Source organism: Cynocephalus volans, chromosome 1 (genome assembly GCF_027409185.1).
Source record: "Cynocephalus volans isolate mCynVol1 chromosome 1, mCynVol1.pri, whole genome shotgun sequence".
Lineage (NCBI taxonomy): Eukaryota > Metazoa > Chordata > Mammalia > Dermoptera > Cynocephalidae > Cynocephalus > Cynocephalus volans.
In genome coordinates this window covers 271,007,160-271,031,682 of record NC_084460.1, presented here as the reverse complement: position 1 = coordinate 271,031,682, position 24,523 = coordinate 271,007,160, and the positions used below count along the sequence as shown (strand labels likewise).

General features: G+C 34.6%; 1 protein-coding gene across 1 annotated transcript in view; it reads left to right on the top strand.

The window, feature by feature from the left end:
* The window catches only part of INO80D (INO80 complex subunit D), a 39,791-nt gene that overhangs the window by 11,072 nt on the left and 4,196 nt on the right, over positions 1 to 24,523 (top strand). The window contains exons 5-9 of the mRNA XM_063105866.1: positions 2,336 to 2,444; positions 11,552 to 11,776; positions 16,899 to 17,008; positions 18,382 to 18,515; positions 24,251 to 24,468. Coding sequence (XP_062961936.1) covers positions 2,336 to 2,444; positions 11,552 to 11,776; positions 16,899 to 17,008; positions 18,382 to 18,515; positions 24,251 to 24,468 — 796 coding nt within the window. The remainder of the gene's footprint in view (positions 1 to 2,335; positions 2,445 to 11,551; positions 11,777 to 16,898; positions 17,009 to 18,381; positions 18,516 to 24,250; positions 24,469 to 24,523) is intronic.

Here is a 24,523-nt window from a genome sequence, read left to right as displayed (position 1 = left end):
CTATCATTTTTGAACAGAATGAAAACCTATAAAAAAGTATTCAGCCTTTTAATTTTTTAGAATTCAAGTGTATTAGAGACCTAAGATTTCCAAACAAAGGTTATTTTGGAGAAACCAGAAATTGTAATGCAGTCTATGACCAAGCATAGTCTGTATTCATATAAGCAAAGACTACTTAAAGAAAAATTCAGTCTTGTAATTAGTTTTTACAGTCTAGTCTGGGCTGGTTATATTAGTTAGTTACATTAAAACTTGTGATAATGAAGCCAAGATCAAAGGTTTGCTTTATTGGACAGTTAATTTCACAACAGTAGAAACACTTGCATCTTAATTCTTATGACTTAGATCTTGACTTTCAGAGAAAGTACAGGTGTCGTAGTAGAAATTATTACTTCTACAGAAACAATGAAAAGATAACTCATGTTCTGTTTTTTTAAAGGTGCCTTTTGAAAGGACCTCACCTTTCTTTTCTTTTTAAGTAATAGCCTATGTAGCAGTTTTAAGTTTACAGAAAAACTGAGCAGAAAATACAGACATTTCATACACACCTACCCCCAACAGCTTCTTCTGTTATTAACATCTTACATTTGTTACAGTTACAAATCAACATTGACACATTATTATTAACTAATAGTTTCACTGCCCTGAAAATCTTCTGTGCTCTAACTATTTATCCCTTTCATCCCTCCCTCCCCTCTTTATCCTGTGAAACCCTGGCAACCACTAATCTTTTTTGTTGTTGTTGTTACCTCAAATACTTATCATTTCTTTGTGTTGGGAACATTCAAAATCCTCCCTTCTGGCTAATTGAAAGTATACAATATATTGTTGTTAATTATAGTCACCTGCAGTGCTATAGAATTCTAGATCTTATTTCTCTTACCTAGTTGTAACTTTGTATCCATTAACCAACCTCTCACTATTCTTCCTTTTGAGGAACTCACCTTTCAAAACTCTGAAGTTGATTGTTTTTTACCTTTTTTTCCCCCTACAGTTATTATTTTGGTTGAGAGAAAGTAACTCACTTTTTAAGGTGACCTGACATTTTAGATAGTCGTTTTGGGATTAGATTTGAAGCTTCTTTATGCCAGTGGCAATGTGTTATTTAATTTTAAGCATTTATAATTTGCATTTCAGTTAACCTTTTCTTAATTTCCTATTTGGCACAGGTAAACTCATTTAGACTATGGAAGCAATATGTAAGGTCCTTTGTAAATATAACCCTGTCTAATGAGGGTGGTCTTTTGATTTTTGAGGTTTTCAAGAAGGAAGACATAAATAAAGTACTAGTTATTGGAGTGTCTAATCAGTTTCATAGTGGTATGAGTATATTAAAGTAACATAGTCCTACACACTGTTATACTTTAGGCGGTGCAACATCAGTGTTTATCAAAACCTCTTCAATATATGAAACTTTAAAAAGGGTAAAACCACTGGCCGGTCACTCAGTTGGTTAGAGCGCAGCTTTGTAACAGCAAGGTCAAAGGTTTGGATCCCTATACTGGCCAACTTCAGGGGGGAAAAAAAAGGGCAAAACCTCTATGTTGAGAGCTAACAATTATCTGATCATTAAAAATTACAGCATTTCACAAAACAGTTAAGCCTTGTTCATACTATATTTCTCCACCTTTCCCTCTAGACTTGTTTTACAGAATGGAGTACAAAATGTGGCAGCTTTTATTTAAAGCAATTGAAAGAAATACCAAACCTCACTAGTAACAGAATATTGCCATCCCACCCTGCCGTCTTCCCATACAGGGCAAGAGCCAGGGAATGACCCAGCCTAATCACCTTTCCTCCAGAGGTGTTGGGAGAGGGGATAGAGTGTTTCTGCCTTTGATAATTTATTTTAGGACCCTTCTTTATTGAAGTATAGAGGTGACTCACAGACTCATTGTCACCTGTTGACTTTTTTCTTGTCTGAACATATGTTGGGCTTCTTTTCTCACCCTCTTGAATATGTCTTATGTTTTTCTGACATCATTTTAGTGTATGATGTTTTGATACTTTTTGATTCTACCTTTTTTGTGACCCAAACTTTGTCTCTTTGCTTGTGTTGTTTCTACCTCATTAGTCTGACAAAAGAAGTTCATCCTTGGAACGTAGCATAGCCATTTTGTTATAATGTCATCTTTTTAAAACCTGAGTGTATGACATGCATTCATTGTTAATATCTTTGTAAGAATACAGATGAGATTCATCCAGAGGCATTTTTTCACACTATGATAGTACTTGATATAGGTGTTGGGTTATGGATATCAGGTAACTTTTTAATCTTAATTTTAAGTAAAAGTCAATGTTTTTTCTAAGCTGCAATGCCCTCTGTCTGTCCCAGGGTTGGATTGGTCTGAAGAGAGTGGAGAAGAGCTGGAGGACTCAGAGCAGGCCTCGCCATACCAGGTTGCATGGTCCCTCCGAGAAACCCTCAGATACGAAAGACACGTGTAAGTTTTCCTTTTTTTTTTTTATTCTTAAATTACCATTGTAGCAGATTGATTTTTCTTTCTCTGTGTGCTAATGTTTTTATCTTATTGGATCTAGTTTTACTTTAATGGAGGTAGAATAGATTCCATTTGGGAAGAAATGTACTGTATTGTTTGTGCAAATCTACTCAAGTTTTCTTGGTAAATTTGTTTCTGTACCTTTCCCATTCATCACTAAAGGAACCAATTGTAATAAAATTTAGAATTAAAGGGAATTTAGAGATTATCTGATCCAATCTCATTTTACAGAAGAGGAAGGCAAGGCCTGCATAGGTTAAGGAACTTGCCCATGGTCACTTGTAGGGCTACTTGGAGTCCCACTGTCTTACTTCTCCATGTCTTCTTTGGTCTTGTCCCCACAGTAGCTCGAAATAGGGCTTTTTACTTCATCTCTGTCTTCTGCAAGATTGATCCATTCTTTAATATCTCTACTGCGCTAAAATGTTTTTAAAGATAAATCTCCTTAGGGGTTCTTTGTACCTACCTTATCAGAAAGCTTTGTAGCTTTTTTAAAAAAAATATAGCCTTCTTTGGTTTTTTTCCAAATATGCCTTAGGAAAGGAAGTGTTTGTATAAGGTCTGTTGGAAGATTAATGTACATCCCCTTCAATGATAGTGAGAAAGCTAGCTTTTCCTGGAGATTGCATTAGCATTGTAGGGATTCAGTGGGTGGAGTGTGACAATATCAAGATAGATCCTTCTCTGTGGGGCCAAAAGATGACTCACAGAATCAGCTAATTATTTATTTAAAATATTATGGTTTGAATGGATACTCAACAAGATCAAGGGGAGACTAGATATCTGTCCCCAGGCTGACTCCTAGAAGTTCACAGTATCATCCTCTGGACACACAATCTAGGGTATGTTTTTTGAGTTTATGGGATTAAATAGTACACCCTGAGTGATCAGATTTAGGGAGATGACTCACTAGAGACAATAGATCGTATTACCAGCTTATAGTGAGAAATATACTCATTGAGTAGCACAAATGATCCCTGAACAAAACTACATGGGAAACAGATTATAATCAGAAGCTTATTTGGGCATGGAATTAAAAGCAAGGAGAGTTAGATTGTATTAATGGCCATAGTCATGAAATTATCATAGCATGATGCATCCATTTTCACTGTTAAGATTTATCTCCCATCTAGTTGTCCCTGCCTCACTCCTTAGACAGAACTGGAGAATGCTACACTCTTTTTTTTTTTTCTCCTCATTCTGAGGTTCTATTTTATATGTCATTCAAGACTCTTTCCTTACCATTAGCATTTTCTTTCTTTCAGATAGACTACAATAAAGTTAATTGAGCTTAAGCTTTCTTATAGATACTATCAGTCATAATTCCTAAGGGTGATATTCATACCAGCTTAATTTGACTTGGGGTATTTTGGGTTTATTTTACAAATTATTGTAAATGAATTAACATAAGTAAATGCTCAACAAAATACCTGGTACATGGGAAATGATTAGTAAATAGTAGTTATTATTTCTAATTTAATTCTCAAGGTAACCTGAACATCAGTATTGGGAGTATTTGCTATTGATTAGGAGCAATGTATATTCTATTTCTGCTTCTTTTCTTGTGGATTTATCAAAATACTTCTTTTGTTGTTTTAGACTTGTGACCATCCTCATTTTTCTTCATCTTCGTTGCATTTTATTTTCTTGCTCTCTTTTGCTAACTTGCTTCTTTTTTGACTACTGTGATATTCTGCTTTCCTGATTCGTTTCCTTCGGTCTGTTTTTCTCTTTTTTAAGTAATTATCCATACTCTTTGCCCAGCTGTGACTTTAATCTTTTTCCTGTTATTCTTTTCTGTTCATTCACTCACTCACTCACTCATTCAGCATATTCTTGTTGGGTTCTTATGCTCCAGTAAAAGGGCACTCTGTTTTTTCCATGGGGGTAAAACTGAGATTGAATTGGTATACGATTTCTTTTATGCCTATAACTCCACATCTGTATCTCCCACTCTGTCCTCTCACAGGAACCCCTGTTTGGTATTTTAAACTACCCATAGAACATCTTTATTTCATTTTCTTATTGCAGCTACCTGTCATTTATTGTACCCTGTTCTGTTCAAGTGTAATAGAAAATGGAGAGCTATAGCACTAGTCCTACCTAGCCTGTCCATTATATCTTCAAGACGGTTTTGACATTTAAAATTCCTTAGAGAATTCATAAAGAGTTTTTGGAAGAAAAACTGACAATGGTCTGATTTGATTATCACACTCCTGCCTGAAGAACCTTTTCATGAGGTTTCTTGCTAAACCAGGATTGTACTTAAGGAAATTTTTGGAAGGAGGTTTGGCTTTGTTTTGGCAATGTTCTTGGTTACTTAGTTTAGTTGTAGAAGTATATGCCAAAGTAGATCTCTCACGCTTTTACTTGAGTGTCTCAATGTCAGAAATAAGTACTTGTCTTAAATGTATTATTACGGAACAGTAATTACTGCCAGTAAATGCTTACCTTTGCATATTTCTAATGGTCTCTTTTGATAGAAAGTTCTTAATTTTAATAAAGTATAATTTGACTTCCTTTATGGTAAGTGCACTTGTGACCTATTTAAGAAATTATTGTTTACTCCAGGGTCATGAAGTTATTTTCTCTTATTCATATTATCTTCTAGAAGATTGTTTGCTTTACTAACAATCATTTTGGAATTTAATTTTGTGTATTGTATGTGATAGGTTTAAAGATCATTTTTTTCCTTTCTACTTAACCAACACCATTTATTGAAAATTTTGTCATTTTCCATTGCATTGGAACCTTTGATATAAATTAGGTGACATGTGTGTCTATTTGTGCACCTTCTATTCTGTCCCATTGCCTGTTTATCCTTATGCCATTACTACATAGTTCTAATTAATGTAGCTTCAAATAAGGTTTTAATCTTGCTTTGGTTTCTTTGATTCTCTTTTGTTCTGTTTTTTATTTTATTTCTTTGTGTTCTAATTTTTATTATTTCCTTCTGTTTGGGGTTTCATTAGCTCATCTTTTTGTAGTTTTTAAGGTCATAGTTTAAGTTAGTTGCCTGAGATCTTTCTTGTTTTCTAATATAGACTCTTGGTGCTGTACATTTCCCTCTAGACACTGATTTTAGCTACATCCCACAGATTTTGATAAGACATTTTCATTTTCATTCAGTGCAAAATACTTCCTAATATCCCTTTTGATTTTGTTGATCTACGGGCTATTTAGAGCTAATATTTAATTTCTAAATATTTTGAGATTTCCCAGATATTGATTTCTAATTTAATTCTACTGTTATCAGAAACCATACTTAGGTATAATGTTCTGTAAATGTCAATTAGGTCAAGGCAGTTGATAGTGCTGTTCTTATCTTCTATACCTTTTGTGATTTTCTGTCAACTTGTTCTATCAATTACTGAGAAAAGGGTATTGAAATCTCTTGTTTGTAGATGTATTTTTCCTTTTGGTTCTATCACTTTTTATTTCTCACATTTTATAGCTCTCTTATTAGATGCATAATCATTTAAGATTGTTCTGTCCTCTTGATGAAGTGACCACTTTATCATCATGAAATGACCCTCTATCTCAGTAATAGTGTTTGTTCTGAGATCTGACCTTATGTGGCATTAGTACGGGTTGGTCCTCGAACAATGCAAGGGTTAGGGGCACACTGTGCAGTCGAAAATCTCCATGTAACTTTTGACTCCCCCAAAACTTAACCTACTAATAGCCTATGTTTAACTGGAAGCCTTACCAATAACATAAACAGTCGATTAACACATATTTGTATGTTATATATATTATATATTGTATTCTCACAATAAAGTAAGCTAGAGAAAAGAAAATGTCATTAAGAAAACCATAAGGAAGTGAAAACATATTTCTGAAGTCTGTGTTTGGTTCCATTGATTAATTAAAAAATTTTTTACTTCCAGACTTACTTAATTATTGTGATTATAGAGTAAGTCTAGAAATTCAGTCATTTGAATTTACAACTTAGTTCTTTTTCACGGTTATTTTGACTATTAGGTACGTTGCATTTCCACAGAAATGTTCAAATCAAATTGTCATTTTCTGTAAATGATACTATTGAGATTATGGTTTTTATTATAAATCAATTTGCAGAGAATTGACATTTTAACAATACTAAGTCTTCCAATCCATGGATATAGGATATTGCTGTACTTTATGTCTTTAAAATTTTTTCTCAGTAGTGTTTACTTTTTGATATGAAGATCTTGTATATATTTTATTAAATTTATCTTGTAGGGGCTGGCCAGTTAGCTCAGTTGGGTAGAGCACAGTGTTGATAACACCAATGTCAAGGGTTTGAATCCCCCTACTGGCCAGCCACCAAAGTAAATAAATAAATAAATTTGTCTTGAAGTATTTTGCTTTCAATGCTGTTGTAAACTGAACTGCTTTTATAACTTTATAGTTCATTTGTGTGCTACTTCTATGTAGAAATAAAGTTTGTTGTTAGATTGACCTGCAATCGTCAATATATACTGCAATTTTTAATAAATTTACTTATTAGTTTTAGATTTTTTGGTAAATTCTTTATGATTTTCTTTATAAACAATCATGTTGTTTATGAATAAGGACAGTTTTACTTCCTCCTTTCCTATCTTTATGCTTTTTATTGCTTTTTCTGATCTCATTGCACTGGCTAAGATCTTCAGTAAAATATTGAATAGAAATAGTGATTATGGACATAACTGCCTTGTTTCCTTTATTTTGGGTAAAATATCCATGTAATTTTGGTTTGAAATAATTTTTTATGTATAGGGTTTCCATTTATTTCCTTTTCAGATCTACTCCATCATTCCTATTAATCTTTTATTGCCTGCCTTTCTTTGTAAATTCATCCTTTAAACATTTTATGTATAACTGTTTTATATTCTATATCTCATTATTCCAACCTTTGGGGTCCTAATAAGTCTAAATCTGTCATTTGTTGTTTTTTCTTTTTGTTACACAAAATGTCTTACCTCCTTGTTTGCATGGTAATATTTAGTTTTGTGGGTCCTGGGCCTATTCTGGAATCTCAGGTTTAGCTACTTCATCTTATTGGGATATATCAGCAAGTGCCTTGAGAGCAGCACATTTCCCCTCTTTTGCTCCCTTCTTCCAACTTTAGCTTCAGTTCTGAGTTTTTTCTATTTATTATTTATTTATATTTTGACCGAGCAGTTAGGGGAATAGATTTCCTCTACTTCCTTTGACCAACAATATACCCGTAAGTATATTTTATATAGTATGTAGTTGCTTTAGAGTGGCAAGCTCCCTTGGAATATTGCCATCAGTGTTTCATTCTCTTTTCTGTTTCACCTTTTATCTTTAAGTGAATGACTCCCAAATCTTTTCTTTGTGTTTGACTGTTCTTTTGAGTTTGAACTGTTTGAACTGCCTGTTGGATATTTCTTTCTTTCTTTTTTTTGACCGGTAAGGGGATTGCAACCCTTGGCACCGTGTTGTCTGCACCACGCTCAGCCAGTGAGTGCACCAGCCATCCCTATATAGGATCTGAACCCGCAGCCTCAGCACCAACAGCACTGCACTCACCCAAGTGAGCCACGGGGCTGGCCCCCTGTTGGGTATTTCTCATCAAATATTCTGTCAATACCTTAAATTCAGCATTTCTGAAATTAAGCTCATTATTTTCCTTAACATGTGTATGCCTCTTTCTGAATCCCCTATCAGAGGTGTTACCATTTTGCTGTTTTGTTGTCTTAATAAGTGAATTTTATTTGGAGAATTTCACATCAATGCTTTGAGATTACGAACAAGCCTGGAGTAGAGTTTGCTACTCCATATTTGGGGTTATTAGTAGCATTTTAATAATAATAGTTGTATTTATATGGTGATCTCACAGATATTTCCTTTCATTCTCAACCTTTGGAGGTAGGAAGGCCAGCTATACCTCTCATTTCACAGATGAGGAAGGTTAAGGAAGGAAGAAGACTAACACATACTGAGAACGCAGTAGGTGCTAGGCCCTGTCATTGCTGGTAGATTTTGGGAGTCTGGCTTTTCTCTTCCTAGCTCACTACTCTTCCTCAGCAACCAGGTTTCAAATATTAACGTCATAGATCTTAGGTAAAAGTGGGAAGCATTTTGGAAATTTTCTATTTAGGTCCATTCCAAGGACAGTCTGTGGACCTGTGCTAATCTGCAAACTGCTTGTTTCTGGTCCACAACAAAATAAGTGTGGAAATTATGAATAAGCTTTAGACACTTTTATAGTCATGTAGCACGTTTCAACATCCAAGTGCACCTTTCCACTGTTAACTTGAGAAGCAGTGATCTAGGCCATACTCCCTGAAGTAATATAGTCTTTTCAAATAACAATTTTGGCAAGTGATTGTCAACCCAAGCTTTACTTTGCTTGTAAGACCTGCTCCTTCTCCTCCCTTTTCTTTTTCTATTAATGGCACATCCATTCTCCCAGTTATGCAGATTTGAAGTCATTATTCACTTTTTTATCCTTTATATCCAGTCACCAAATTGAGTTAATTCTTTTATGATAATGGCTCTTGTATGTCCTGTTCTTTCCATTATCTCTATGGCTTTTTACTTAGTTACTCTCTTTCAGTTGTTAGTTGTTTACTCTGAAATCTGTATCTCTTCCCTAAGTATGCTCCATTTTATCATTTCCAGTGGTTTTTATGTCAACCTCTTGATGCATCATCTGTGCTTTAAATTCTTTTTGTCTGAAATGGAATTTATTTCCTGCCCCAAATCTGCTCTTGCTCCTGTTCCTTATTTTATAAATGGAGATGCTGCTGTCTTTCCCTAGTCTTTGCTGATGGAAACTGCTGTGCAGTTGTTGTCCCTTCCATTTTCCTTGCCCAGTTAACAGTTTGTCTTTTATACATTCATAGTACCTCTCATAGTCTCCATTCCTGCTGCTCCTACCCTAGCGTTGGTCCTTATTATCTCTTACCTGGAGTTTTATAATAATTTTCTAACTGTTCCTCTTCTCTTTGTCTTTTTATTCTATATCTGCCAACAGTATCATCTTTCTCATGTACAGCTCTATCATTGTTACCCATTTTTCTTAAAAATTTACATCTTTGTAGACTTTTTACCAGTAGAATAAAGGTTAAACTCTTTACCTACAGAGTTCATTGCTGATGGAATAAAGGTTAAACTCTTTAATCTGGAATACAGGTAAGGGATTACTTTACCTACCATCACTCCCTTACATAACCCATTATCTTAGCCAAAACAAGCTATTTGGTACTTGCTGTTCACCATCTTGTCTAGCTCTGAATCTTGACTTATATTGTTTTATGCATGTGAGGTATCCTTTTTTTCCTCATCTTCAAATTCTACCCTTTAAGGTTTAGTTCTGTTGTCATCTCCTCTCCATAGCCTTTTACCCAGCAATCTTTCCAGTGAACCTCAATAGCACTTTATCCACACCTCTTTTATTGTACGTATTGTTTTCTGTCTTATTAAAGATGCTAATAGCATTACTGGCTCTACTAGAAATCCCAAGTGTAAACCTGCTGTGAGACTTCAGGGAACAATTCAAAATCAAGATTCTTGGGCCCTATCCCATGGAGATTCTGATTCAGTAGATCTGGGGCAGGCCCTGATTCTAAAATGCTCCTAGATTTTCCTAATTTATGGTCAGGTATATAAATCATTGGTCTGTCTGCCCCACCATTTTAGTTCTTGGTTCTATCCTCTTTTGAATTGTTTAACTTTTGAAATTTGTTTATCTTGTCTAAATTGCATTGCATACTCTTTGAAACTTTTGTCTTTCTTCTATAGTGCTCAGCATAATGGACACACAGTAAATGTTGAATAAATGAAAAGACTGAAGTAAGATCATTCAATTTGTATGTCTGTAGTAGAAAACTATACTGAAGAGAACATGTTTCTTAGGACAGATACTAAACAGAAGTTTATAGAGTACCCTTTTATAGAGTATTCTGAAGGAAAGAGGAGTAATACCACTTAAGAAGAGACACCAAGCAATGAATCACAGAAGATTTGTAAGATAATATACAGTTTCTGATGTCACATGTGTGATGTTTGCTTATGTTATAATAGAAATGAAGATAAAATAACATGGGTCAATTTTCAAGTCTAATGTGCATTATTCCTAACTATGAAAAGTGAAATCACATTTGTTCCATAGAAAAGTGACCTTTTTAGGGCCGGTCCGTGGCTCACCAGGGAGAGTACGGTGCTGATAACACCAAGGCCATGGGTTCGGATCCCTATATAGGGATGGCCAGTTCACTCACTGGCTGAGTGTGGTGCTGACAACACCAAGGCAAGGGTTAAGATCCCCTTACAGGCATCTTTAAAAAAAGAAAGAAAAGAAAAAAACAGAAAAGTGACCTTTTTAACCCCACTGGTGGTAGGCATTGCTAACTAACCACAGCACTCTTTCTTGCTGAGCCTAGGTGTGCCCTCAGCACACATAGCATCCTTTCCACATAGCATTTAAGCAGAGACCACTAATCAATCACATTAGCATATGATGGAAAAACCTGTGTGTAATCCCTGGTCTGTGAAATGCTGTTTAGATTACCTCCATAGCTTAAAAAAAAAAACTGTAGAATTAATGTGATTCCTGAAATCAGAATTCTTTAAGTGCTTAGCAAGAAAAGGATACTTAAAAATCAGAATGTCTAAAAGGGCGGCTCTTTGATAATGTGCTGTTAGAATTTACTGCTCTATTTCTGGTCTGGCCTGTGTCTTATGAAATTATGCTGTGTGTTTCCTCACAACTGCCATGTTATTTACTCAGACTTTTTAGTAAGTAAAGGTAAAGAAATTATTTTCTCTCACTTAAAATTTAAAAGATGTTGGTGCATTAAGTGTCTAATGGTGACATGCTAAGAAGGTCAAGCTTCTTAGAGGACTGCATTGTCTCTACTGCCATGCTTGTGGCTGAAATATTGTACTTATTTTCAGCTCTATTGGAATTCTCTTACTCTAGTTTCATTAAGTGTGTGCTCTCATGCCACAAAAATTTTAAACCTGTGCATCCACCCACTCTTCCTCATTCTCTTTCCCCTTTCTAAAACAAGCCTAATGTGTGATCAGTTTTTCATTCCTCTTGCACTTTCCAGGTCAGATGATGATGATACGGAGAGCAGGAGCTCCAGGGTGACCCAACTTTGCACTTACTTTCAGCAGAAATATAAGCACCTCTGCCGCCTGGAGCGGGCAGAATCTCGTCAAAAGAAATGCCGGCATACGTTTAGGAAAGCTTTGCTGCAGGCGGCCAGTAAAGAACCTGAGTGTACTGGTCAGTTAATACAAGAATTGCGGAGAGCTGCATGCAGTCAAACCAGGTTAGAGCCACATGGAGCCACCTGTTTCTAAGGAACTTTTCTCTATTTGTTTTCTGTATGTTTGAGAGGATAGTTGAGGAACTGTGCAAGATGGGCATTTGAGCCTGAAATATTCAAGCATTGTATTTTGGTTTTGTTGCTCTGATAAAGTGCTGCAAGGTGGGAAGATAAAACTGCCATGAGCTGACAGTAAAATTAAAGCATTACTGAGATTTTTGCTGAAGATTGATTAGAATTTACTTATTGAGGATTTGAGAATGTTACCTCTTTAAAAAAAATACAATGCTTAGAAATTTCATGTTATTTAAAAGTAATATTTATAGTTTTTCTTAACTGTAAAAGTAGTATTTTATGTTTTTTACTTGTATTACTTAAAAATTTTCCTTTCAGTGTGTTTCTGTTAATATTTACAGTACCCCACATATTATAATGTACAAAATATTTTCATTTTATTACATTGGATTTCTTTGGGGGAAAGAAAAATCCCTTCTGTTTATAATGTAGATACTTGTTTATTATGCAAAATTTGGAAAAATACAGGGAAAAACTCCTTAATACCATTCACAAGACAGAGAAGGAGCACTATTAACATCTTGGTTCTGTTTCCTGCTAGTCTTTTTCTGTGTGTGTGTCATATGTATGTATATAAAATCTCCAGTGAGCCATGTGTTTACATTAAAAAGCAAAATTGAGATCATGCTATAAGATTTTTTATTCCAGCTTTTTCCCATTTATCAGTCTAGTATGACCACTTTCTCGTGACATTAATTCTTTAAAGCTTTACTTTTACTGGCTATATAATACAGATGTCAGTCCTTAGACTTTTTCTATTTTATGTATGTATTTAAGCAAAACTGGATTGATATTTTTTATGAGTTATGTGTCCAGTTCTTTCCCATTAAAAGTGTATCATAGCCATTCCCCTGTTATTAAAGATTCTTTTGAGATCATGATTTATAATGTTCACATAGTATTTTGTTGAATGAAAATATGTATATTGGAAATGTAGTTATCTGATACTTTAATGAAGAAATATTGGCATATTGCCATATTGCCATTTTGGTGGTAATGATGAAAACTTGAAGATAATTACATGTATTAGATTACATACTTTTTAAAAACATTACTTTATATTTATGTATATTCAGAAAATTCAAAGTTACATTTTCTAAACTGACTTACACAGAATTCTGTTATATACATTTTTGATCATGTTATAATTATCTTTTAAAGCACTAAATTGAATTAAAAATTTCCAAAACATCATCTTCTCACTTTAAGATATTTCAGATTTAGAAGGACTAGTTCTCTATTGATTTTATTATTTCAAACTTTTTAGTTATTATATTTTTGGATTTATTTGTTTTTGGCAGCTGGCTGGTATGGGGATCTGAACCCTTGACCTTGGTGTTAATAGCACCATGCTGTAACCAAGTGAGCTGACCGGTCAGCCCAGTTATTATCTTTTTGGATCACAGCCTTGTGTATATATGTATAGAAAAAAATTTAGGAGTTTATGTACCGAAATATCTCTAGTTAGTAGGATTATTAATAAATTAAAGTGAAAAAAAATTCTTGGTCTGTTTATTTCTAATTTTTCTATAGCAATCATGAGTCTCTTGAGGGAAAAAAAGTTTTAAAACAAACAAAATATTAAAATATAAACTTTACTTTGTAGATATGGATCATATTTCTTATATACCTATATATTTTTGATATTTTATTTTAGTTTTGTATATTTTGCTTTTCATTGTTTTTGTTGTAAAAGAGTAACCTAATTTTTTTTTTTAAAGAAGGAAAAAGTAACCTAATTTTCAATTGTGTATCTCTCATGGATGCACTGTGCCCTTAAGAGTTTTCTACTTCCTTCAGATCCCCTATTGGTCAGCCGCAAAAAGAAGAAGAAAAGAGTTTTCTATTTCTTGATATATTTAGAGTTATTTGAAACTATGCACACATATCTAATGTACCATACATGATGGCTGCAGCCTGTTGTATTCCCTAACTCCTAGACCTCCCAATCTTTTGTGGGGGATGTAGTGTCTGTTCTAGAATATCATTTATTTGGGTGTCAGTTTGCTCAGAGATTTATCTTGCTTAGAGGAACATTCCCTGATTCCCTTGACTGTGTTAGTTTCCCCCTATTATACATGCTTATTGTGCTCTGTACTCTGCTTCATTGTGGAATTTTATACTTATATTAATGTCTGTCTCATGCTAAACAGTAATTTCCATGAGGGCAGAAACTAGGTACATTTTGTTCTTAAATTTCTGTTTCTGATGAACAAATGAATAGAACTGCATAGGTGAAGGTCCGTTCTCTATTTGTTAAAACAATTCACTCAGTTTGACACAGGTTATGAAATACTGATATCTAACATTCATATCATATAATGCTTTCAAGTGTACAATTTCAGTAGAAATTGTAGCTTTGTCCAGCATGAAGCATTTTGTATGTAAGCATATCCATTGAGTCTAGTATATTATTATGATCTTGTCAAAGATGTGAGAGACTATACTATGAGTTTCAGACAATTTTGATATCTGTGTGGAAAACTGTATTTAGCTGTGATTCTTGACTGGTTGTTTTCAGAACATCTCCCAAACCAAGTTTGGTGACGTTTAAAAAAAAAAAATGACAAAAAGAAAACACCGAGACGGACTCTATTACAGTATTCAGACTGACCTAGTGTCGCTTGGTCCTGTCTCCCATGATTAGTGAAAAGTCTGTTGCCCAGGGCATCGCTGGCGATTGTATAACAATGTGCCACAGTCATTCCTTGGTGATTGGTAGCTTATTACCATACATTATATTTTAGGTTCACAGAAAAATCAGCTGGTAGTTGCATAACCCCCTCTATTTGATATTTTTGGTATCAAAGTCCTAGTTCCACTGAAGACATTTAAAAAGATGCCATTAAATATTTTAGAAATTAAACTTTAATGGCTACCTTCTAATATGTATCCTTTAAAGTGTAGTTTGTACACAAGCTGGGTAATTTACGCTAATCTTTCTTATTTGATAACTTTGTCATATTAGTGAGTAAGTGGAATAAGCCATTGAAGTGGCTTAAAGTGTGTAAACTCACAGTCCTACAGTGACTAGTGTTGTTTGTGTGGAAACATCATTCTTTATGGGGGATATGACAGAGCATGCCAAAGGGGAAGCCTGTAGTAGATTTTTTTATATTAAAGCATCAAAAAGTTTTGGTAATTCCCTTTGTTTTGTTGGCATTATTTGGATAATAAAATATACCTAACATCATATCAAGCATTTTTATTTTAATTTATCCATGGGGATATTGAAATTATGACTTTAGATTTATTTTTAAGAGATAGATTGGTAAATTGGAATATAAGATGATTTAAAGAAAAATGAAATGGTTTCTTTGGAAGTCTAGAATAAAGAAAATTAGGGAATGTCTTGTACAGTAGGTTTGATAGATAGCTGAGCAGATTATAAAAGTGTGCAGTGAAAATTATCCCTTCAATATAGAGAGCCATCTGTTTAAATCTAGACCAAGAGAATTTGGGTTTAGCTGTCAAAATAGTAAAGGTTTATTTATTCGAAATTGTATATCCTTTTTATAGAGCTAAAAGTTTATATTGCAAATAACTTTCTTTAAAGGCAGAGTGTAAACTCTTAGGAATAAACTGTTTAGTTCTTTAATGACCCACTTCTCCACTCTTGTGATCCTGACAAATCTTGCAGAACTCTTAACTAAAGCAAGTTCTATATTGGTAATACCAAGGTTGAGGGTTCCAATCCCTGTACTGGCCAGCCACACACACACAAAAAAGTTTTATGGCAGCACCTGCTTACCTCTTTCTGTTTACTGTTTATATGAAAGTAGTAATGTAATAATTATAATAGAAGTATTCTTCTATTTAAAGTTTATATAAATTCATATGTAATTAAGATTCTATGTGACGTTACCTTATTAGTGTAAATCATTCCATTGAAACTCTAATAAAGATACTAGAAAAACAACTCAGAGGATTTTAAATTTTGATGCCTGATTTGTGACTCTGCATTTTTTTCTGTACTCAGATGTGTAAAGGCCTAATAGTTTGTGATGCTTTGTAGTTACATAAAGAATTTAAATATTATTTATTTGTGTTTTTTTAATGTTTGTAAAAGAAACTAGAAGGATTCACAAACTAATCAAATGAATACATATCGTAGAGGGAGTGTGGACTAGCACATCAGGGAAGAGTATGGGAGGAGATTTTTCACTTGCTAGCTTTCTGTTCTTTGATTTTTTTTTTTTTTTGAACCATGTGAATGCACTGCCTAGTCATAAAATTTAAAAATAAGTTAAAACATTTAAACATTAATTGTACAAAGTGAGGATTGCATTTAAATAATGAAACGTAGTTTACATGTATAGGAAGTTTAAAAAATAGTGATGTTGAAAATGCATTTTGGAGGATGAGAACAACTCAACCATTTCTGCATATCAGTATCCCCTTCTCCAGGTATAAAATCAGGTTTTTTGGAGATTTACTGCTTAGTAACATGGGGTGACCAAATCCTAACGGTAATCATAATAACAGTGACTAACAACCATTGACTGTTTACTATGTACATACTATATATACTGTGTATGAGAAGTGGTTTAGTTGAGATATTTTTTCATGCTCACAAGCATCCCTGACAGCTGAAGTTACCGTATTTTCTCCGCTTTACTCGTGAAGAAGTGGAGGCTTAAGTGAGGCTGAGTAACTTGCTTAAGGTCACACAGCTAGCAGGAGGTAGAGCTGAGATTCAGAATGAGGGCTGTCTATTCTAGTCTCATGTTCTTCATCACTTTTCCCTACTGCCTCTTTGTAAAGTAAAAGGAACCAAAATGTCACTTAAAAAAAACAAAAACAGATGTATTTAAAACCTACAGTGGTGTAATTATTTGCTTTGAATGTCAGTAGATTGGGAAAATAATACAATGGTAATTGTAATGCCTGCTTTCTTTAATTCATTCATATTTGCCTTTTATTTAATGACTGTAGATATTATAGATAGTTATAATATGGGTGTTACAGAGTGGTAACGTAATATTGAAAAATTACCCTGGACTCTTAAAGCATTTTTAAAAAAATTAATTTTGTGTTTTTCCTTCCTTAGCATAAGCCAGACCAAGTTGAGGGAGGTGGAACCAGCAGCATGCAGTGGCATGGTGAAGGGTGAACAGTGCACTAACAGAGCCCTTCCATTCACCAGACATTGTTTCCAGCGTATCCTTTCAACTAAATTGAGCGTGCATTGAAAAAGTATTAACTTATTTGGGGCTATGTATTTCATTTTTAAATCAAGTGAATGACTTTCGAAATCATAACTATTTTATGTTTAAAATAATTTTTATGTAACTTCTACTTTTCATGAAGTCCTCTGAATAATTTTTTCCTAACTGAATAATGTCTACTCAAGAATCACAACAAAATAAGTGAAACTGATACAAATGGCAGGTTCTTCCAGTGCTGTCACTTAATTATATTTTGTTAATAGAATTCTGGTCCTTCAGGTGGTTCCAGGTATCTTTTAAGAAACAACTATAACACTCATTGATGGGAAAATCAGATTGCATTATGTAAAAACTGTTTTTAGTCTTCCAAGACAGTATGCCTTTTGCTGTAGGACTAATTTGCCATTTATAGTGAATACAGTGCTGATTTGAATAAGTGAAAGGTAACAAACATTGCTGACTAGGAAAGAAGATATCTTAAGACAATATACTTGAGGAAAACCTATGTTAGGGAGCTTTAGGCTGGTGACGAAATCTTATTACTCTCTCTTTTATTAAATATTTAGAATTGGGTAGCATTTTAAAAATTTATGTAATAGCAATTACTTATTCTTCTCTACTATTTGATTTTTACCCTCCTTTCTGTTTTTGGAGTTATTTCCATAGCTTTTTCAGCATCAGATTCTATGTAGTAAAGGCTTTATAAATAGTTTTAACTATATAAACCATAAAGGAAGAATACAAAGGTACTTCCTTAATAGATGTAAAGTAAATCTTGTGAAAATGTAGTGGTTAAAAGTATGAATGCTTAAAAATGTTGATGATGTTTAGCTGATGTTCCAATTTTAATAATAAGTTTTGACTTAAAAGTAATTTTTGAAAGTTGTTAAGTTTGAGTTTGGTGTTGAAAATGTGAAATGAAAAATTCAACTTTGGACAGTTACTTTTTTTTATAATTATATCTTTAAATTTTTATTTTTGATGAGTATCATAAGCAGAAAGCTTTCCTTTTAAAAGTTGTTTTTGTCTTAAACCACTGTAGTGGAACTTTTAGGAATTAGTGTATTAAGAAGGAAATGACCCTTCTCCAAATAACAGAATTTGGTTCACAATGGCTGTAAAGGAGACTCATGTTAGTAGCCCATTAGTAAAAGAGACTCCTCCCGAAGCATGTCTGACAAATAATGATGATAAATTCAGTTATTACCATACCAGTAGTTGGGATGGTACTTTAGCTTTTATAGATAATAAAATTTATATTTATTTGATATAGGTAAGGGAAAAAATAAATTTTATATAGGAACTGAAAAATTAAATAGTGTCTCAGTGCATTTTATTCCTAACTCAAAAAAAAAAACCAAACAGATATCCTCTTGAACCGCTCTCAGCAGCTCTTCTCAAGTTGCACAGCCAAGTTTGCAGATGGACAGCAGTGCTCTGTGCCAGTTTTTGACATTACACATCAGACACCTCTGTGTGAAGAACATGCCAAAAAAATGGTAAGTTCGGGTTTTATTTTCTGTAGTAGAGGCTTTCAAACTTTTGATAGCTATCCACAGTGGGGAATACTTTGTAACTTAGTACCAACTGTGTGTGTACATAAATCACTGAAATGAGTTTTATGAAACAGTATGTTTACTACCTGATATTTTCTAGTCTGTTCTATTTGACTAAAAATAAAAAAGTGCTGGTTATGACCCATTGAATTAACTTCAGATCCTCATTTTAAAAAAGACTGATCTGGAGGATATTTAGTAGTTACTTACATATGATCATTTTCTGTATTCTATACTTCTGTTCTCCTTAAGATACATTTTCTTACATATAGTAGATTTCACAAACTCTTTTTTGACCCCAATTTCCAGTTTTGAGAATATCTTGGATATTTGATAAAGTTTTGGTCCAAAACTAAACCTTTCTATAATTCTATGGAACTTAATTACTGCTTTAGCTAATGCTAGCATCATAAACACTAATTCAGAATAATTTGGGAGAGAGATGTTTGAACTGGTGAAATATGTGAATTATATAATCATTTAAATTAAGTTCACTTTTATTGTTTTCACCCATTAGACACTTATTGCAAGGTTTATTGTACCTTATGTACTAAAAAATTGAGTAAGACACTTCCTGCCCTTTGTAAGCATTTTACAGTTTTCACAGGTACGTAAGGATAATGGAAGGGGTGTTAAACCAGGACTTAATAGTTTAAGCTTGTGATCTGGCTTTGCCATTAGCTAAATGTATAACTAGGGACTAATCATTCAGTCTTTCTGGACTTCAGTTTCCATGTATGGAATACACTGGTTTCTTCACCAAGAACTTCTTTTGTTTTTTAGGTTTCTTTTTTGGACCATATATTTTGAAAAATTTGTGTACTATACTACATATACAAATGTCAAATAATTATTTTCCCATTTTAATTTAATAACATTTAAAATATGGGCATTTTTGTTAGCTTCATCAAGCTTTATCGTGACGAAGGAATAATTTTTGTATGCTTTTTGAACCACTTTTCTGGGCCTTCATTGCTCATTTCACAGACCCTTGTAATGTGGTCCCTGAAGCTTTCAAACCACTGAAGTAAATGATCCCAGCTGTATATCTTGATTTTAAAGTTCTGCTATTCCAGCATTCTAAGACTAGGACAGTATTGTTAAGTAGGGCAGCTATACTTCAGGATCTGCTTTAATGATTTAATATGAATGAATTTTTTATTCCTATGGCAAGTATTATGTGAATGCTTTTGAAGAATTGGAAAGTGGTTTACTCTTTTCAGCTGGTTAAACATTCCTACTTAGGCAAATTCAATGAGGCAAACCTAAGGTTGAATTAGTATAATATAAATTAGTCATAAAATAACATTTTATATAATAATATAAAATAAAAATGTAACCTAAATAAATAATATTAATCAGGTTTTTAAACAGTATTTACAGTACAAATTTTTGAAAATTGTTCCCTATCTGAAAGCAGTTATAGAATCTGACACTAGTTTGAGCTATTTTTGTCTTAGGTTAAAAGTTTAATAAGACTTTGTTACAAACACTGTACCCCATCAGTGCCCCAGTGAGAGATGCTTACACTGGGAGAAAAAATCTGTGTGTTAACCTCTTGGCTCTACTTCTATTATATTTTGAGTCCAAACACATTTTACCAACTTCACTGCTACCATCCTAGCCTTAGCTACCTACCATCATCTTTGCCTGGATTATTGTAATAGTCTCCTAATTGATCTCCCTTCTTCTTGCCATCCCCCCACCCCCACCTCATACACATACCAGGTGTATTGTTCACACAGCAGCCAGAGTAAGCTGGGTGTGTTCCATTTTCTTTGAATTAAATTCATTCTTTTGAGTTTATAGTTTTGTGAGTTTTGACAAATGCATACAGTTGTGTAACCACCACCATAATCAAGACACAGAGCAGTTCTTTCACCTCCCAGAATTCTCTTGTGCTAATCCTTTGTGGTCAACCCTTTACTCCATCCCCAGTGATGTTTTCTGTACCTATAATTTTGCATTTTTCAGAATGTCGTATAAAATGGAATCCTGTAGTGTAGTTTATACATCTAATCATTTTAGTCTCATGAGGAAAACCTTTTAATGGCTTTCCATTACATTCTCGCTCCCAGAGTTCTAGCAACATTGGCCTTCTGCTGTTTCTTGGAAACTCCTAAGTATGCTCCAACCTTAGGGGCTTTGCACTTGCTTTTCTCTTTTCTTGGAATGTTCCTTTTCCAGATTTCTGCTTAGTCCGTCATGTTATTCAGGTTTCTAATGAAATGTCACCTCTTCAAAGAAGTCTTCTACCTCCTTGCTACCCTGTCAGTTTTTATCCTCATATTGTACCTTATTTTTCTTCCTAACATTTATCTGCCTAACATTACATTATTTATTAATTTGTTTATTGTCTTCATTCTCCTACTAGAATGTAAACTTCATGAGAGCAAGAACATTTTTCATTGCTGTATCCCTGGAGCATAGAGCAGAGATGCTCAATAAATGAATGGTTAGGCACATGGCTGGGAGGGTTAAGATTCAGAACTAGACTCAGCCACTAGGATGGAACAGCCATTGGTAGCAGAGGCTTAAGCTGCAGGAAGTCCAGGCTGGTGGGCAGAACATGGTATTCCAGCAAGTATGAGGTCATACAACAGATGGTAATTTAGTAAATGCATTGTCCTGACTTAGAAGTAGAATGAGACAGTGAGAAAGTTGGGAGTGAAGAGTTTTTCACTCTTCACTAAAGCTAGGTAAATGAACAGTTGACATTAGGAAAGCCTCTAGGGAGAGGTGTACTAGCTCTCTGGAGGCGCTAAGTGAGGGACTGCTGAGAGAGGCTATTCTGTGTGGAGTACCTGGCTCATTACCGAGAATGTTTCAGGGCTACTGGGCTTAAGTGTAGGAGAATCAGGCAGGAGCCTAGAACCTGAGCTCAGTGATCATTGGGGGTCTTACAGTAGGACTTGTTATACCTTGGGCTAGAACTGTCTAACTTCCACCTGCCTCAGATCAGCACTGATGCCAGAGAGAAAGCCTAAGATCGATGCTGAACCCAGTGTTGAGCACTGGTAGTTGCTCATTTATCGTTTGTTGAATTAAATAGCGGACTTAATAAAAGTAGACCTCAAGTGTTGAGCCAAAAATAACTACAGAGTCTGGGAAGCAGCCTGTTTCTTTAAAAAATAAATTTATATACTTGTGATTTAAGAGTATGTAATTATGTATGTGTTCAAGTAATTGAGAGGGATTAAACTTCTAAATTTCTTGAATTTATGCTTCAATTTTATTCCTTATTGTTTTAAATTTGTTTGATGCTAGTGATAGTTATTAGTCTTCAAATACTATTGTCTGCAGTCTTTTTATGTATTTAGTTATAAGGGTAATTACTGAATTCATCAAATCAAAGGTGACATCAATTGTAAAACCCACTGTTTTATATACCACCAAGAGAGAAAAAACGCTGCCAATGATACAGTGCTTTCTTTTCACTTAGAATTTTTGTTTTATAAATATTAGATGAGCTTTTCTAACACTTAGGCAGATTTTTATCTTATATAATGCTCCTGGTTTCAGCTGTATGACTTGACATGTGGAAGGCAGTATTTTCTATGCACTTCAGCTGTAATTGAACTTCATTTGCTTTGTGGTTATTTTCCTTTCCCACTTGGCTCTTGCTTTGCAAAAAAAAAAAAAGGTATTGTGGTCAGTTCTTCTGTAATGAGTATTTGCTTCACTAATATCATACCCTGTTGATCTTTGTGCCTTTCTGAATATACAAAATTTTTTCCTCAATATCTAATATCAACAATATGCATACCTTAATTTAAAGGATGCCAGAACAAAGAGCTGTAACTAAATTCGGGCATATGTAGGCAATGCCATCTGTGATGACATTCATCTGGCCTACAGCAATTGTAAAATGCCAACGATTGTAAAATGCTTCCCAGTTGCAGATATTAAAATGTACATCTTGGAATTGATGAAATATGTCATCTTAATCAGTTTGGGCTGCTATAAGAAAGTACCATAGACTGGATGGCTTATAAACAGACATTTGTTTCCCACAGTTCTGGAGGCTAGAAGGGCATGAACTGAGTACCAGCCTGGTTGGGTTCTGGTGGGGACCCTCTTCCGGGTCGTACCCTGTGGACCCTGTTGTATCCTCACATGCCAGAGAGAGAGCTAGCTGGCCCTCGGGGCTCTTTTATAAGGGCACTAGTCCCATTCTTGAGGGCTCTGCCCTCATGACTGAAGTCACCTCCTCCTAATACCATTACATTGAGGGCTAGGGTTTTAACATGAGTTTTGGGAAGACACAAACATTCGGCCCATAATGTATTGTATATAGATGTAAGAACAGCTGAAGAAAGCTGGTTACATTACTATTTTCTTCTTCTTCCTTTGCCTACTCACCTAATTACAGCAGTTTTATAAATCTGTGTCCTCACTGTCATCTCTGTACCCCATCTCCCTAGCCCATGTACATTACTTGAAGGGCTTTTACTGTGTCCTAGATTGCCAAATCTACATCTCCAGCCCTTTCTTTATTCCTCTGCACCAGATGTGAATACCTCCTCCCTAGATGTCTGTGTATCTCAAACTGTATGTGAGCCAAACTGAATTCCTTAACTTCTCTTCTGAGTCTGCTTCTTCTGCTGTGTTCTCTAGATGATGTGCTATCATCATCTAACAATCACTGAAACTAGAAACGCACAGGACATTTTAGAGTTTTATATTCCCTTCATCCTCACCACACCTAAGCAGCTGTAAGATCTTGAGCATTCTATCCTGACAGGCCTTTGCTTTTCCATTCCCATTCCCGTGGTCCTTAGCTATTTTCCTTGTATCGACTGTTGAAAAGGTCTCTGAGAACAGTTGCTTCCTTTGCTTGCCTCTTCTGTTTATCCCTTTATGTTGCTACCAGGGTAGTTGATCCTTCTAAAGCATTTGTCAAGTTGTGTTACTCCTCTCATCAAAAAATGACTCCCTATTGCCTATAAAATAAAAACCCTTCACAGAATATTCAAAGTCATACCTGCTCTGGTCAGAAACTTCTTTACAGCTTACCTTTGTATTCCATCCCCCATCACACCCTAATCCTAAGCACCAGTCATACCCAGTTATTTGCTATTGTTTTTTATCTTTAGTTTATTTTTTTGGTGGCTGGCTGGTACAGGGATCAAACCCTGAACCTTGGTGTTATTGGCATCAAGTTTCACAACTGAGCTAACTGGCCAGCCCTGCTGTTCTTTTTCTTGCTTGTGTCATTTCATTTAACCTAGAGTGATCTTCCCACTTACTTCAACCATTTAAATCCTACTTATCCTTTAATCCCACAAGACGAAAAGTAATTAATTTTCCTTTTATGCACCCATAGGAGGTGTTTATCTCATCACTGCCCAATTTTCTCTGTACTGTATTTACGTATACTTGTATTCATGTTTTTCCCATGGGAGAGTAAGTTCTTTGAGAGCACAAATTAAATTGTTTCATTTTTGTATACTATAGCATTTATCATAATGTCTTTAAATACAGAATGAACTATATGTATATGTTGAATTGGTGTGAATTAAATGAATCTTTCATTGATTTTTGTTATACATAGTTTTAGACATACAGGATGTTTTAGTCATTATACAGAATATTGGAATATATGAGTATTTTTTTATATAGCTATTAGGCTTTCCCCAGATAATCTCAGTCGAAAAATCCATTTATTCATCCCAAAGGATAATTTCTTGAGAGGTGATAACTCCCGTAAAGTTCAGCACCAGCAGCAGAGGAAACCCAGGAAAAAAACCAAGCCCCCTGCACTTACCAAAAAACACAAGAAGAAGAGAAGGCGTGGACCTCGTCGACCCCAAAAACCCATCCCCCCTGCAGTCCCCCAAGGGAACCTCAGCATGCCCAGCAGCGTCTCACTGCCAGTGGAGGCCTCTCAGATCCGGTCAGTGATGATGCTGGGATTTACTTTTCCTCTACATTTCCTCATTGTTCTCAGA